The sequence below is a fragment of the Boeremia exigua genome (assembly GCF_020726555.1).
Source record: "Boeremia exigua strain MPI-SDFR-AT-0100 chromosome Unknown C7974scaffold_11, whole genome shotgun sequence".
NCBI lineage: Eukaryota > Fungi > Ascomycota > Dothideomycetes > Pleosporales > Didymellaceae > Boeremia > Boeremia exigua.
This window is the reverse complement of record NW_025763528.1, coordinates 689,060-704,037: the sequence shown is the minus strand read 5'-3', so window position 1 is coordinate 704,037 and position 14,978 is coordinate 689,060. Positions and strand designations below refer to the sequence as shown.

The 14,978-nt window shown below is 55.0% G+C and overlaps 3 protein-coding genes across 3 annotated transcripts; all 3 read right to left on the bottom strand.

Moving 5' to 3' along the window:
* Positions 1–151: 151 nt before the first annotated feature.
* On the bottom strand, positions 152–7,546 carry C7974DRAFT_416646 (armadillo-type protein; the record flags this gene model as incomplete). Its single annotated transcript, XM_046144008.1, has 4 exons — positions 152–508; positions 556–7,295; positions 7,366–7,430; positions 7,485–7,546. The coding sequence occupies 4 exons, from the start codon at positions 7,544–7,546 to the stop codon at positions 152–154; spliced, it is 7,224 nt and encodes a 2,407-aa protein (XP_045993320.1).
* Positions 7,547–7,861: 315 nt separating this feature from the next.
* Positions 7,862–10,398, bottom strand: C7974DRAFT_401906 (uncharacterized protein). The gene is made up of 3 exons (XM_046142636.1): positions 10,081–10,398; positions 8,934–10,027; positions 7,862–8,884 (listed from the first exon to the last, which is right to left on the bottom strand). Exons 1-3 carry the CDS (start codon positions 10,109–10,111, stop codon positions 8,129–8,131), a joined length of 1,881 nt encoding a protein of 626 aa, XP_045993319.1. The 5' UTR covers positions 10,112–10,398; the 3' UTR covers positions 7,862–8,128.
* Positions 10,399–10,941: 543 nt separating this feature from the next.
* C7974DRAFT_416644 (armadillo-type protein) lies at positions 10,942–14,425 on the bottom strand (the record flags this gene model as incomplete). The annotated part of the gene is made up of 8 exons (XM_046144007.1): positions 10,942–11,114; positions 11,163–11,993; positions 12,044–12,175; positions 12,230–13,419; positions 13,471–13,655; positions 13,706–14,166; positions 14,212–14,290; positions 14,336–14,425. 8 exons carry the CDS (start codon positions 14,423–14,425, stop codon positions 10,942–10,944), a joined length of 3,141 nt encoding a protein of 1,046 aa, XP_045993318.1.
* Positions 14,426–14,978: the final 553 nt, after the last annotated feature.

Sequence of the window (14,978 nt, the reverse complement as noted above, 5' to 3'; positions counted from 1 at the left end):
AATCCCGAGACCCAAGCGACTACCACCCGAACACCCGCAAATGCTTGCCCTGACTGCACGCCATAGTGGTACACAGAAAACCGAGAATGCTCCCATCAAGTCCCCCATACGCCATGTCTCTCGCGTGATTCGACACCAGCACTTCCACTGATTACCAGAAACTACACCAACCGATGTAGTGCTGGCACAGATTCTCCAGATTCGTTGCTTCCTTGATCAGACGATCGACCTGCATCTGGTAATTCAGCTCCTCGCCCTGTCTGAAGTCTTTACCCGTGAGCTTCTCCTTGACACGCGACAAAACCTGCAGCGCCCTTGCGTTCTGTACTTCCTTCGCTTCCGCCTCGTTGGGCGGCGCGATGCTGGAGCGGTGCCTGTTGCGCACCATCGAGCCCATATCAGAGATATCGCCCATGATGGATTGGCGGCGCTCAGATGGGTAGTTCGGTTCGGGCGGAGAGTCGCCACGGTTGCCAAGGCGCCACGTCAGGAGGGGGTCGTGTATAAACTGCAGGTGTTAGTGAATCCTGTGCGGAGAACGGTGTGACAACTTACAGCTTCGAGCACGGCCATGACAGACTCCTTGTTGTCCCTGAGCACACGCATCACATGCTCGCATGTTGTTCGGTAGCTGCCTTCGATGTTGCTAACTTCCATGGCATACGTCAACATGCGGGTAAGACGGAACGGCACTCGCTCAGGATATTTCTCGCGATGCATAGCCACTTCGAAACAGTCGCCAAAGTCGATATGCACGATCTTACCCGTGACTCTATCGAGCATCAAGTTGGAAGGATGGCGATCGCCGAGACCGAGAATGTAGCCAACCATCGACATGACGGCGAGCGAGCGCGTGTAGTTTGTACGACGGTCGAGCCAGGATTCAGAGCTCTTGCTCTTGAGCCAAAGTACACGGTACAAGTCTTGGCCAGTGGTGTTGTCGAGCGCGTATCCGAAGACTTCGACCTTCTGCATCAGAGTGAGGCAGTCGTAATCCGGTGCCATCTGCAGCATGATTCGGTGTTCAATATTCAACAGGATTTTCCTACTGTCACGATACTCCCTAATAAGGACATGCAATGTATCACTGTTTGGCACGAAACCGAGGAGACCAGACTGCGTGCTAAGCGGTACAGCAGCATAGCGTTGGATGTTGAGATGGCGCTTCCGTGATTCGACATCGTTGGCCAGAAGGGTATTGCAGAGACCGAACAGTTGCATGACACGCTCGTCCTGACGGATATCTTCGTGGCCCTTGAGAATGTGGAGGTGAGGCTTGCCATCGCTTCCCTGCATCTCCAGTTTGCGAGGACGTTGCTTGGATTGAATGACGGAGGCTAGTGGGTCGAAAGAGATGATGCGGATGACCGGCTTGCCAACCTGGTAGGTTCCCGGTACAGCCAGCTCGAGGTCGTGGGCATCCTTGAGTTTGGGCGAGACGTATTGCAACTCAAGCGACATGAGTGATGGTAGCTGACGTGCAATTTTGCGGAACACCTGGTAGTAGAGATCCCATGCCTGATTAAGATCACCTATTTCCCCAGAGGTCCTGAATGTATTGCACCAGTCTCGAGCCTCCTGGAGTTCGCGACCGAATGACTGGATGAAGCTGATTTCGCGCAATGTTTCCGGACCCTTGTCGAGCATGGCGTGCAATGGCGCGAGTGTGGCGAACATACCGTCTATGTTATGATCGCCGAAGTACAGTCTACTCGCTTCCTCTAGTCCTTCGTGCCATTGTTCATGCCAGAGTACCGCGATACGGATGAGCTCGTGGCTGACAAGGTCGGCCTGTTCGACTAGACGAGGCGAGTGTTCGCGCATGGCTTCCATCAACTCCTTTGCAGATCGTTGGCGCCTAGAAACATCCGACTTCATGCTGACAGTCAATGGGAAGACGAGGGCTTGTGGATGCGCCTTCCCAACTTCAATCAACAGTTGGTGAATCGACTGCCGTACTGTGGGGTTTGGCTGGTTGATTCTCGCGAGCAGCTGAGGGATGACCTCCAGCCAAGTATCGATCGGCACCGACTTTGTGCCTTCGGTGATAGTCCTGTTGACTTCCGGAAGACCACCATGGCTGAACCACAGTGTGAGCAGGCGAAGCGTATCCTGCAGCGAGCTCGTCGATGACAATGCAATGGACTTGAAGAAGCCATGGATAGCCGGAACGACGTGGTCGTGTACCATATTAGAGGGCACGTCCGTAGACTCCCGATCGGCCTTCGATGTGATCGAGTTGATGACCTCGAAATTGGCGAGTGCCCAGGCGTGCCATGCCTTATACCAGTTTTGGTTATACCTCGTGGCAGCGGCGTAGGCAGACAAGATCTCGTGGACGTGCTCGTGCTCCCACTCTCCACCTTGAATCTCTTGTTGCCAGTCGCCCTGCTTCAGATAACACTTCGCGAGTAGACGGTGGCACTCGGCTAGTTCGGCAGGTGAGACGCCCATGGCAGACCCATTAATCGTGTTGGAACCTGCCATGCCATTAACACCATTAGATGCAGCGAAGGGGTTCATGTTGTTGAATAGCTGGGGATGACCATTAGTCATACCATTTACGCCGTTCATGCCATTCTGTCCCATCATTGGATGTGTGGCCGCTCTTGCGCGCATAGCAAGATCATCAGACAGTCGGGCTGTGAAGTCCTTCATAGAATCGAGCGCCTCTTGTTGAGTGTGCTGATCAGCCCACATGTACTTGTATGTTGCGTACGCCACGGGGTGAGAGATCTTGTGTGCATTCTCGCGCACATATTCGACAACTCTGTGGTCGCCCGTGCCCTCGATATTGAGTAGCTTCTGCAGCGCCTTGTTCGCAAGGTTCATTCTGTTGTTCTTGCGACAAAGATTGGTGTACTTGATCCACATGTCGGTGCCCTCTTCGGGTGAAATGACGAGTTGTCGCACCTTCATCATGCGCTGCCAGACCTCAGGGTTGGGTTGCAGCCCCTTGAGTCGCTTCATCCAGGTCTTTCGCATTGATGCCTGCTTCTCGCGATTCTCTTTGATGCCCAGCTGCTTGTACAGCATGATTTCTTCAAGCTCAGCCAGCATCTGCACACGGATCATGGGCAGATAGGCACGCTGGTACGACTCGCCCAGCAGCGAACTAAGTTCCGTGTCCAGACCCTTCCGAGCCTTAGCAATTTCCTCGATTGCAATCTCGAATCGGTTGTTATGAATGTTAAGGATGGAAGCGAAGAATGCCCGGTCTGGGGACTGCTCTTTCATGACGCTCAGATAAGAGTCCATGTCGGCGAATTTACCCAGACCCCATGCAGCCGTTGCAGCAAGCGGTGCTATCGCCTTGCGGTATTCCTGACTGGCATTGGCCCACTTCTCCTTTGACAGGCTCGAGAGCAGATCCCATTCACCAAGGGCGTGCAGACAACGCATCTTACCCATGGTGATTTCGAACGAGTCTGGTTCTTCAAGCTCTCTCCGTTGATAGGAATGCAAAGCTTCGTCCCACCGCTGCAACTTTTCGAACCATGTCTCCTTCAGCTCGACGTCCGTATACCCCTGAGCTTTTCGCAGGATTCCAAAAGCGGCGTCCGTTTGCTGCAGCTGGTTGTTGATACTGATAAGAGCCTCTACCGCACTTGAGTTTTGCTCGGCATTGAACTCTAGTTCCTTGTAATGCAACGCCTTTGCAAACGCATGGCATTTTCCGGCGTACATTCCCAGTATTCTGACATCGATGGGCAATGCCTTATCGTCGTGCTCCATGAATTCAGCCAGATTGAGAAGAATCTGCAGGATCTCAGGTGGGATATTTGGAGACGTGAGCGCAGCCTCGATCGATCGTACAAGTTCTTCTTGATACTGATCATACAGCTCAGTCCAGCACGAGACGAATGCCGAGTTGAATAAGCTTCTGGCAATAGGGTTGTAGATGCTGCCGAGCGGGGTGCAGGCACGCAGCGCTTGCTGTGGAGACTCTCTAAGAAGCTCAACACTGAATCTGCGCATCCATTCGACCCAATCCTCTTTTGTAGTCTTGGATGAAGCCTCCCACGCCGCCTTGAGATGCTGCTGGTTGACTGCTAGCTTCTTTGTAAGAATCTCGGCGGGATTGAGGTCCTCATCGTCTTCTCCGTATCGCTCGTCCGGACTCAGATCTTGTGGCAGGGGCTCACCCTTTTGCAGCTTGGACACGATGCGGCCATAGTTCTCATGGGGAACCTTGTTCGCGATCAAGACCTTGTTCACTGTCGGCACGAAATGGATATAGTCGGGCCCGAGTTGGAAGATCAACGCACAAAGGGTCTCAAGAGCTGTCTGCCTGAGAGCCGAGTCGGTGCCAGATAGAACTCGGCAGAGAGGGTGAATGATGCGTGCAGCAAACTCAGACACGTTCACCTGCTTTGACAGTCGACCTAGCGTTTCTATCGCTAGTCTGCGGATGTGATGTGGCTGGCCCGGCTTGTCAAACATCTTCACCATGATAGGAATGATGAGATGCATGTACTCCTCAGCACTTGACCCGAAGATCAAGAAAGCGTGCAACACCCTCTCGGACGGCAGTCTCTTTCCAGTGGTGTCTGAATCGAGGACACTCAGCATCAGAGGAAGGACATCTGCCAGGTAGACCTTGAACTCTCCTTCAAGCGATCGTGCGATAGCTTCAATGAGTGACAAGATGGTGGCTTGCAACTGAGGGTTATTGCCCCAGTACTCTTTGACGCACGTCAAGATCGAAGGGAGGTATGGACGGATGTGCTGGCGCACAATGCGGACCAACTGGCTGAGCTGATTAAAGTAGCCCTCCGAGCGTCCAGCTGGTGTGGAACGGATGACTTGGAGAAACCCAGGAACGACCTGGTTGAGGAACGGCACGCACTTCAGTCCCATAGTTGCGTAGATGTTCATGACAGCATCAACGATTGCGGAGTGGAACTGCATCAGCGACGAATCTTTCAACAACCCCATGAGCGTGCTGATAACAATGGTGGGATAATACTCCTCATTCGAAGGAGTGATGCCCTGCATGATGAGCGAGACATCCGTTACAGCCTGTGCTTCCAGAATGAGTTGTTGATCCGGTGACTGCTCCATGATCTTCTGGTACTCGTCTGGGTCAAGGGCGCCAAGAGTTCCCATAAGTCTGACAGTTTCCCGTCGCAGCTCGCCCTCAGGCTCGGTTTTGACAATACTCATCAAGATGTTCATTAGCTCCGGGTAGTCCCTATACGGCTCGATGACATAGCCAGCGTTGGTAGCGAGTTGTCCAAGGGCTTTCAGCGCCGAGAAGCGTTTCGAGTCCGAGCTCATGTCCTGCATGAAGTCCAGAATCACCGGCATCAGCTCGGGGATGTACTTGATCATGCCTTCGCCGCCCACCGAGGCGAGATCGCCAATAGCCTTGAGCGTAGTTGAGGCGACCTCTGGATTCGGGTCTTTCGCCTTGGGCAAAAGTACAGTGACAATAGGATCGACGAGCGGTTTGATAAGGCTGTCAGCTGCGCCAACTAGACTACTGATGAGCTTCGCACTTTCCTCTTTACTTCGTGGGCTGTTGGCGTAGTTGACCTCGGTCAACAACTGCAGCAGGACTTTGCGGAGCGACGGGAACACATAGGCCGGGTTCACTGCGGTCAAACGTCCTATAATAGCCATAGCGGCCTGCCGAATCACGAAGATCTCGTCGTTGAGAGCCAGAAACAGCGTTCTGACATTGTCGGCTTTTCCGAGGTGGCGGTCGAAGCGAGCATCGAGCGCGAGCAGCACTTCCCATCGGATCTCCCAATCCACGTCGCCCACGCCAACTGTCAAAAGCTTCTCGATGATGTCACCGACCACTTTGGTAGCGTGAGTGCTAGTCTGATGTACTATCGGATCTTTGACGAACAACTGACAACATGTCAGGGCGGCGCGCTTGCGGATCTCCGGGTTGTCTGCCTCGACGTAACGGATAGCAACATCGCGGACAAACTCGTTCAGTACGTGTCCGGTGAAGTCGAAGCTGCCAAGTGTGTGGAGCGCAAGAGCGATCTCAGCCTCTCGCGCGGGGATGATTGTGGGATCTTGTCGCTCTCGCGTCCAGATCTGTGGGGGTTGTGATACTTGATATGGACTGCCGAGGGGCAGGAAGTGCCTTTGTGCAAGGATCTGACTGAGGAGATCCAGGAGCTTTTCCTGAATCATCGGTCGTGATGGTGGCACGTAGTGCGCCATGTCGACTAGAGCCTGGAACAGGGAGTCGCTCAGCCCGCAAGAGAAGATAGGATCCAGCAATCGTTCAACGCTTTTTGTCAGAGCCTGTCCAACAGCTGCTGCGATCATGCTGAGACATTGAAATATCGGAGCCTCGTTGACGGCGCTCTTGTTTCGCGCTTTCGCTGTCAGACCTTCCTGAATGAAGCCGAGGATGCCCTCGAGGTACGGTGAGATGGCAACTCCGACGGCATTTGCAACCTGCCCAATTGCGACAAAGGCCTTGTCGCGATCGCGGTCCTTCCTTATCAGACCTTGCAAGTGCAGCATGCACTGGTGGAGATACTTCGCAGCGAATTCTGTTGGCGAATAACTGGCTAGTCGTGGAATAATAAGTACGACCTCCCTGCGGACAAGGGTATCTCTATGCTCGCGGTACTTGAGTACCGTCTCGGCTGTCTCTTTGAAGCGCGCCTCGTTCATAAAGTACGCACTCTTATCCAGCAGCTCCTTCATTGTGAGCAGGGATCCGTGTATCGCCTCGTTGGTGCCAATTGTGAACCCGCGAAAGATCTCGTCGTACACCTTGCCGAACCACAGCTGGCGCATAGCCGAATCTCGTGGCGAGATGATCTCGAAGCAGGCGCTGATCGCCTCCGCAGCGGACTCTCTTATGAGCACCTTTGGATCGCGGAGGGCGACCCAGATGACCTCGAAGATCTGGGCGATCCACTGGTACATGAGCGTGGGCGAGTTCTTGGCCAGCTCGCGCAGGATCAGGACAGCGGCGAAGCGGCGGTTCTCCAGGCGCTCCAGCTGCAGCCATTCCAGCGCGCCCTTGACTTCGGCCTCGACCAGCTCGGCCGTAAGGGTGCCGCCGGGCTTCGCGAGGCGGCCGAGAGCCTTGGCTGCGACCACCATCGACGTCGTGTCCTGGCCGCGCATGACCGCGCGCAGGTACGAGGCAAAGCGCGTCGTCTTGGTGCCGGCATCGTCGCCGCGGAAGTCGATGAGGGCGTTGAGGGCGTGGATGCCGCCGATGCGTTCGTTGGAGTCGCTGCCGCCGACGATGAGGCTCGAGATCTTGCCGTAGACTTCACCGTAGAAGTTGGTGAAGACGGCGGGTGCCAGCTCTGCGCGGAGTCAGTGGGCGAGTGCTGAGGCGGGGGCCCGCACTGGTGTTGTCGGGCTGCGGGAGCTCACCTCGATGCGCCGCCTCGACCGTCTGCCGCAGGTTGTGCGCGCCCTTTTGCCTGATTTCATCGTGTCTGCCGCCGTGTCAGCTCTGCGGGGCCATTGTCGCGTGCAGCGAGCTCTCTTACCTCGAGCGGAGCTCTTGGACGATGCGGTCCAGCGCCGAGGACAGCGCGCTCTGCTGCGCCATTGTGTCTGCTTCACCTGAAGCAAGCGGCAGAAGAGGAGGGCAACTGCGGGCCTTCCATAAGAGGGAAGACGCAGCTTCGTTGTAAATGTGTTTGGGCAGAAGCGTGGTGAACTGTAAAGTTACCCACTACAGACCGGGGTACTGCCAAGTCCAAGTGGGTCCGGCTAGAGCTGCTGCTCACCGAGCGCCCTATCGGGAACGTGCAACGAAGCAGTGCATACTCATTAGTCACGACGGTCTAGAGTAGTCGATGCACTGAGGAGACTGTGTTAATGGCATGTGACTTTTTCTTTCACCACAGACGTCGCAGCAGTTGCCTAAAGTTGGTAGGTGGTGCATTGATCAGTGCTCTATAAAAGTGTAGGAGTAGGATATCACAAACATGTCTAGGAAGGAGCAACATCACCAGGCCTCATCAGGACATCGCTCAGGCACCACTAATCTCGTCCACAACAATCCTGCCCAAGCTCGAACCCTTTCAGTGACCGAGCTGCACATCGCAGATCATGAGCTTACCGCGTCATGACCGCGTCTCATCGTGCTGACCGCGCAAAAACCACGCGACCATCGATCTCCCTCCGCTCACCCAATCACACCCTGCGCAGCAGCACCAATGGCGCCCGCAATATTTCCAAAGAAGATGCTCTTCAGAATCGTCTCCCCCTCGCCCACTGCCCACATCCCTGCATCGCTGAGCTTCTTCCTCCAGTAATGCCTCTCCTCCTCGCTAAGTTCGGCCCACTGCCTCGCCTCGGCATGCTTCTTAACCACGTCATCTGTACTCTCGTGCACTTCGGTACTAAGCTCTGCGCCTTCGGGGTCGTGATGGATGACAAGCGCCTTTTGCTGAGCAGGCGGATCGGGAGAGGCGTGGTGCGGCATGTGGAGATGGAGAAGGTCCTGGATACGGTGTACGGTCTTCATCGTCGGGGTGTCTGCGTTGTTGAGAGCGGCCTGGTGGCGCTTGTCCCGGGTCATCTCACCCATGGGTTTGTACTGTGATCCTATGTTCTGGAGACTGCTCGGGATGATATTTTTTGTCAACTCGCCCTGGGGATCGAGGATGGACTGGATCATCAATGCTATCGCGGCCACGACCATGGCTATGACGATATATGTGGCAGCGCTATACAGGTTCCGTGTTCGCGCTGTCTGGAGGACATGACGTCCGTTGTACGGCTGCAGTTCGAACGTCTCCACAGACACGGTATTGCCGAGTGATGTCGAGGCCAGGCGGAGATACTGTGGTACTGCTTTCCGATCTGACGGCTGATCTGGGATGGGCACAGGTTTATGGAATGGTGAGAAGACGGCCTTGGTCATCTGAACCTCGTGTACCTGTTTATAATTAGGGTCCAATCTGTCAAACCAAACTTCGTATACATACGTCATCATAGGTAGCAAAGTGATGGAACGGGCTTAACGAGTTCCTCAAGCGACCATTGTAGTCGATCGAGTACACGTGAAGCGAAATGTCGATCGCCGCTATGGCAATAGCGATCTGGTATGCTCCTGAGGAGTCGGGATCCAAAAGGGCAACATCCATGTCCGTTGCGGCCTTGACGCGTTTTGGCAGCGTTTTTCGCACGACGACGCTGCCGGGCCCTTCCTCGTACATGTGCACGAGCAGTACTTCAACCCCAGTCCTATTAGGCTTGTTCACAAGCAACAGAAGATGCTCAGGAGTCAGCCATCGTATGCACCGCAGCTTGGAGCGTCCACCCTTCTGTCCAGGTGCTGGTAGAGGGATAGAGTAAAGCTTCCGGCGCGCGTCCTTTGGTTTGGTCTGTGTTGTGCTGATGTTGTGTACAATCACATCGTAATCAAGTACGTAGGCAAGCTCGAACTGTCCATTGCCCTTGTCAAAGATGTCGATATCATTAGCCTCTTCATTCTTTCCTAGCCGGATGCGCTGGAGGATGTCTTGCGGATCCTTTGGCTTATTGGAAATTGCGCTGAAGACCACAATCTCGTTCTCGTCACCTGCGAGACTGGACGCGATCGCACCAATGCGTCGTGCGGGCGGGCTTGCTGCGGTCCTCTGTGGCGGTGACAGGCGAATCAACCGCTGATATCCCTCCTTCTTTGCATTGACATCCTTGACAGGCGCGAAGAGCCTTGTCTTGCTCAGATACGATATGTTGACGTCCGTGCCCTCTGTCGCGATCTTCCCCTTTGGTAATATGGCCTCGAACGCGCGGAAGTGCTCGTTGTTGTCTTTTGCACGATCCTCCTCGCTGCTGTTGACTCCAGCGTACAGTATGAGGCCGTCTTTCGTCGCAAGGTTGGCAAGACATGTTACCGAGTCGTCTGTGGAGGCCTCTATTTCGGCAATAGGCTCCACGGTCGGCGCTCGCGATGCGAAGTCGAAAAGTGTGATCTTGTTTTTAACGCCATGTCGTCCTCCGCCACCTCCACCACCAACTACGAGTACTCCGGGTCTGCTGGTTGCGAAGCTTGCGGCGAAGATGGGATACGAAGCTGCAGTGGTCAGCGCCTGTGCGTCTGATTGGATCTTCCCTGCGACAACGTACTCTTCCCCTTGGATATGGTAGGGCGCGACATGATGTGGCTCTGAGTGACGCGCCGCAACTAGTCCGGAGCTGTGCTATTATTTGTGGAGTGACGTATGCAGGGGAACACCGAAGTCCGAGTGTCGAAGCACGTAGATCAGTGTCGCTAGGTATATGTAGGTAGAGGAAGAATAGTCGTAGGGGTTGCGCAGGCCTGCACACTTGCGCAGTCTTGAAGTTCGACTGTGTCCACGTAGCGCGATGGAGCGCAAGAGCGTGGGCGCAAGCGTCATGATTCGAGGCGTAGCCTGGCCTGCAACCATCCGCCCGGCGCCGGGGTCCACGCTCGCTTATCACCACGCTTTGACCTCTACAACTTCGTATCTTAGTACATACGAGTGGCCTACAGGGCGCTCCAAGTTCACAAAGCACGACTTGGATGATGTTGGTGTCGGTGTCAAACGATATCTTCTTCTAAACCTATAACAAGTGCATCGTGACTGGCCTCGCCAGCTGGTCACGTTTTCTTCCCCGCTCTCTTCTTCCAAGTGCTTGTGTTACCCCCCCTCAGTACTCCTCCTCTTGACACTAGTTCTGCCTCTCCCGCTTGCTGCTTTCTTTTCCACCTCATTCGCCCTTCATTTCCACAGGGATATCCTTCATCTTAGACAAGATACGTGCGCCGAAGCAACCCAACCGCCAGGGCATCCACCGAAACGTCTTTATCAACAAAAACGCCAGGGGGTAGCCACTTGATGCTCGCTAAACGAAAACGGAAATGGGAATCCAATGCCTTTGAAGAAGGAGAAGCTATCTATGTGTGATCGTTGGATCTTTGATCTTCGATCTTTTGCCGAAACTCCGAGAACCGGGCTAACCGCCCTACTGCTGGGGAATCGTGGCGCCATTGGCAGCGACAGCGGCAGCAAGAGCCTGAGCCTGGGCCTGTACGATGACATCGGCCTGGTGGACAGCGCCTTGAACAACTTGCTGCTCTTCAGCGTTGAGGTTCTTGGTAAGGTTCTCATACAGCGCGGGCTGCTCTTGTTGAAGCTCTGTTGTCTGTTAGTTCTGACTGAGTGCTAGTGACGATTGAAACTTACGGAGCAGTGCTTGCTTGAACATGCCATATGGCTCGACCTTGTCGAGAGGAGTTTCGAGAAGGCTCTCTTCCTCGAGTTCATCATCATCGTCGTCATCATCAACGCTGCCAAACTTCTGGGCCTCTTCGTTCAGGAACTCAAGGTAAGCGGCACTCTCATCCTTGATCTCCTCTTCATCAGCTTCATTATTCCAGTCAGCCTCCTGTTCCCATTCTTCGTCTTCCTCGTCATCCTCGTACTCATTCGCAAAGTCGAAGTTGTCTTCTCTCTTTGCTTCCTCGCGGTTCTTCAGAGCAGCAGGTAGGGTCTGGAACAGTCGCACAACACCCTGTAGCAGACGAGGCCAACCTTGCTGAACGCTCACAGGCACGTTCTGCGCATTCATTGTCAGAAGTGCGCAGATAGCCGAAATACACAGCTTCTTATCATGAACTCTTGTGAAGTTGTCGATGCTGGAGAACCACAGGCTGAAGAATTTGTTTGTCCAGCCGTTTGCCTCGAGCACATGGAGCGCAAGAGCAGGGTTGTAGTACATGCTGTTGATGATGACCTCCATGAGGTGGATGCGGAGAGACTTAACCTTGGGCTCGTCGTTAGTCAGGACTTGCATAGCAAGCGAAAGGAACTCTGGAACGTAATCGTCGACGTGTCCGCGCATGTTGAGCATAATGATCTCGGCGAGCTTGCAACCGCAGATACGGTCGACGCCTCCGACCTTGTCGTCTTTGAAGATGGTGCGAACCATATCGACCATGGCGTCAAGGTAAGCCCGGTTCTGCACAAGAGTCTCGGTTCCGTAGTTAACGAAGTTCTCCAGAGCAGGCAACATGTCTAGAATACGTTAGTAAATTCAATCAAGCACATGCGACAGTTGATCTTACCTTCAAGGTACAGCTCAGCACCAGCCTTGAACGTCCTGTGGATGAGCTCGAAAGCTTGCCACATGGTCGGGGAGATGCTCTTGGCAGCAAATGTGCAGCTGTCAATGATCTCGAAGACCTCGTTGTACAAATCTGCAAGTAAGTTAGCATAAGAACACGGATAGCTAAAATCATGATGATTCATACCGTAGAGCTTGTTCTCGAGCGTGATTGTGATCACAGGCATGAGAATAGTCTCGAGGTGTAAGAGGACGTCCGGTGTGCTCTCTAGCGTGAGGATCAGGGTTCCAATGGTTTGAAGTACACCAAGCGCTGTGATGCTCTTCTCGTCCAAAAAGTCGCCGTACTCGCTATCGTCACCCTTCTCTTGATTTCTAGACACGAGCTCGCGGACGATGCGGAGGTAAGTGTCGCGAAGCTGCTCACTAAGCGCAACGGCGAACGGAGTGAGTTCTGGCGCGAAGACTTCGACGAAGTCCTCCATGACGTTCGCTAGGGCGTCCACATCGACCTCGTTGGCCAACTTGAGGAGCTGCTGCATAACCTGGGGGATGTTGGTCTTCATGTTGGTTCGGATAACATCATGGCGGATGAGGGGCTGAAGAGCCAGCGCAGCAGCCACTCGCACAGGAAGGCAAGGGTCGGCCATAGATTCGAGGATGTTACGGTAGATAATGATGAGGTTGTTGGGGTCCTTGAAATCCAGCTGCTCAAACTTCTCGAGGGTATCGCAGGCGCGAGCGCGGAGGAAGCCATGGGAGCTGCGGAATTCGGGGAAGACGTGGCGCACGAAGAAGTACTCGACCTGGTCGGCGATCGGGCTCTTCTTGCCCAGGATAACACCAGAAAGCGTTCCGATCATGCGCAGCGCACCTTCCTTCTCTCTCGGGTTCTTCTCGCCATCCGGTGCAGCCTCGTAACGGTTCACAACCTCGTTAATGTAGGCCAAAATGGTGAAAGTCTGCTTCCTCCGGCTCTTGGTGAGTGTGACAAGGAAGTTTGTGGCAGCAACATCAGGAGCTGTGACGTCCTCGTAGAAATTCAACTTTCGGTGGAGGTACTCCTGCGGCTCCTCATCGAACAGCTCAATATCCTCGTCTGATTGGCACAAGACCGGGAAGATCAGATGCGAGATGAGGTTGTCGGTGTGCGGCTTGAGCAGAGTCCACATGGACTTGGGCTTGATGCACTCGTCCAAGAAATTCAAAGTGTAGTACAGACTAGCCTTCGATAGCCAGACCTGCTTGCCGACCCACTTCTCGATCTGCTGGAGATAGACTTTGAGGATCTCGGGGGCGAAGTTGGCGATGAAGTTCTTGGCGACCTCGGTATAATCGACCTCGTTGTTCTTGCCCAACGCTGATGGGTTCCCGTACCTGGAAGTTTATTAGTTGACGTCTTTCAGGGCTGGCAGATTCGATACACACCTGACGTAGAGACGGTTCAGATTTGCGTATGACCACTTCTTCGCCTTCCACCAGTGGTTGACCTCGCGTTCGTCGAGATCCTCGACCATGGATGTCTCCGGAGGCTCCTTGCCGACGACGGTCAGGAACAGAGTTAACCACCCAACCATGGTCTGCTGTTCGCGCAGAGAGGCGGGCAGGTCAAACTGCGTGTGGTCAGCGCCTCGCTTCTATGTCAAGTCTTCACGTGTCTTACATAGATCGCGTGCTTGTACACCTTCAGCACTGTGCGGAGAATCTCGCCAGCCTCCAGGCTCGTCTCGCCGGCCAGCGAGTTGCCGATGTTGAGCAGCTGTGGGAACGACATGGCGACAATCTTGTCGAAGTCCGCGCGGTTCTCGCCCGACTTGAATCTGTAGATCTTGCAGATGGCCAGCAGACACTGCACGCCAGCAAAGACGGAGGCGATGTCGCCGGCGTTCAGCAGCTGGATGGTGATGTCGAGGAAGTTGGGCCATTTCGAGGGAAAGTCGTAGGCCAGGATCTTCTGCAGGGTGGGGATGAGCTGCAGGCGGATTTGCGGCGGCGAGGCGACGAGGACGGGCACGAGGCGGTCGCGGAAGGAGGCCTTCTCCTCCTCGGGGATGGGCTTGGCCTGGCTGTACTCCTCGGCGGGCGACCAGCCCTTGGAGACGCGGTTCTTGAGATATACGACAGCTAGCACGCGTCAGCACAGCCCCGGCGGCGGCATGGGCGTCTTACTCGACAACCGAATGGCGGGCTCCTGCTCCTGCTGCAACACGTTCAGCAGGCCGTCGGTGAAGCCTGGCTGCTCCTCGGCCTATTTTTGTCAGTAGTGCGCCTTGCGCGCCAGGAGCACACGCACATGCTTGAGGTCGAGCTCAGCTTGCTGGCGGATGGCAGCATTCGGGTCGAGCGTGGCCTGGATGCGGTCACGAAGGCCCGCGGCGTCCATGGTTGCGATTATTAATACGGCGGCGTCTCTGGCCTCGTGCAGCGCTCTGAGCTCCGGGGCGGTGCGTGTGGTGGGCGGTGGGGTTTGGGTCACGGCGGAGGCCTGCGCGGCACGCTCTGCTCCAGCACGGCAAGATTCGGGGGTGGCGGGGAAATAGGAGCAGGAAACAGCGCGCTTGCTGGTCTCTTGAATTTGGCGCCCTTGCGACTTGCTCCGGCTTGTGGCAGGCGAGGAGAATGTGTCTCTGCCCCTCCAGAAAAGAATCTAGTGGGTCAGAACGAGGCTATCCCAATCGCGCTTGGTTGCCGGCTGCTGGCGTGGGCGGACAGGTTCACAACGTGGCTGGTGCGGGCCAGTTCGCAACACCGCCCATGGCAACAGCGCCGTCACTGGCCTTGCACTTTGGTTCGCAAGATTGCTATCCTGAGCGCTGCGGCCCAGCAAGCAGCAGACATGGCAGCAAGCATGAGCGCTGCATCGCCACTGCCGCCGCGATGTGTGCCTGCCACGCTCGCCTGGCCGCCGTGTGAGCTCGGTAATCGGTACCTGCAGT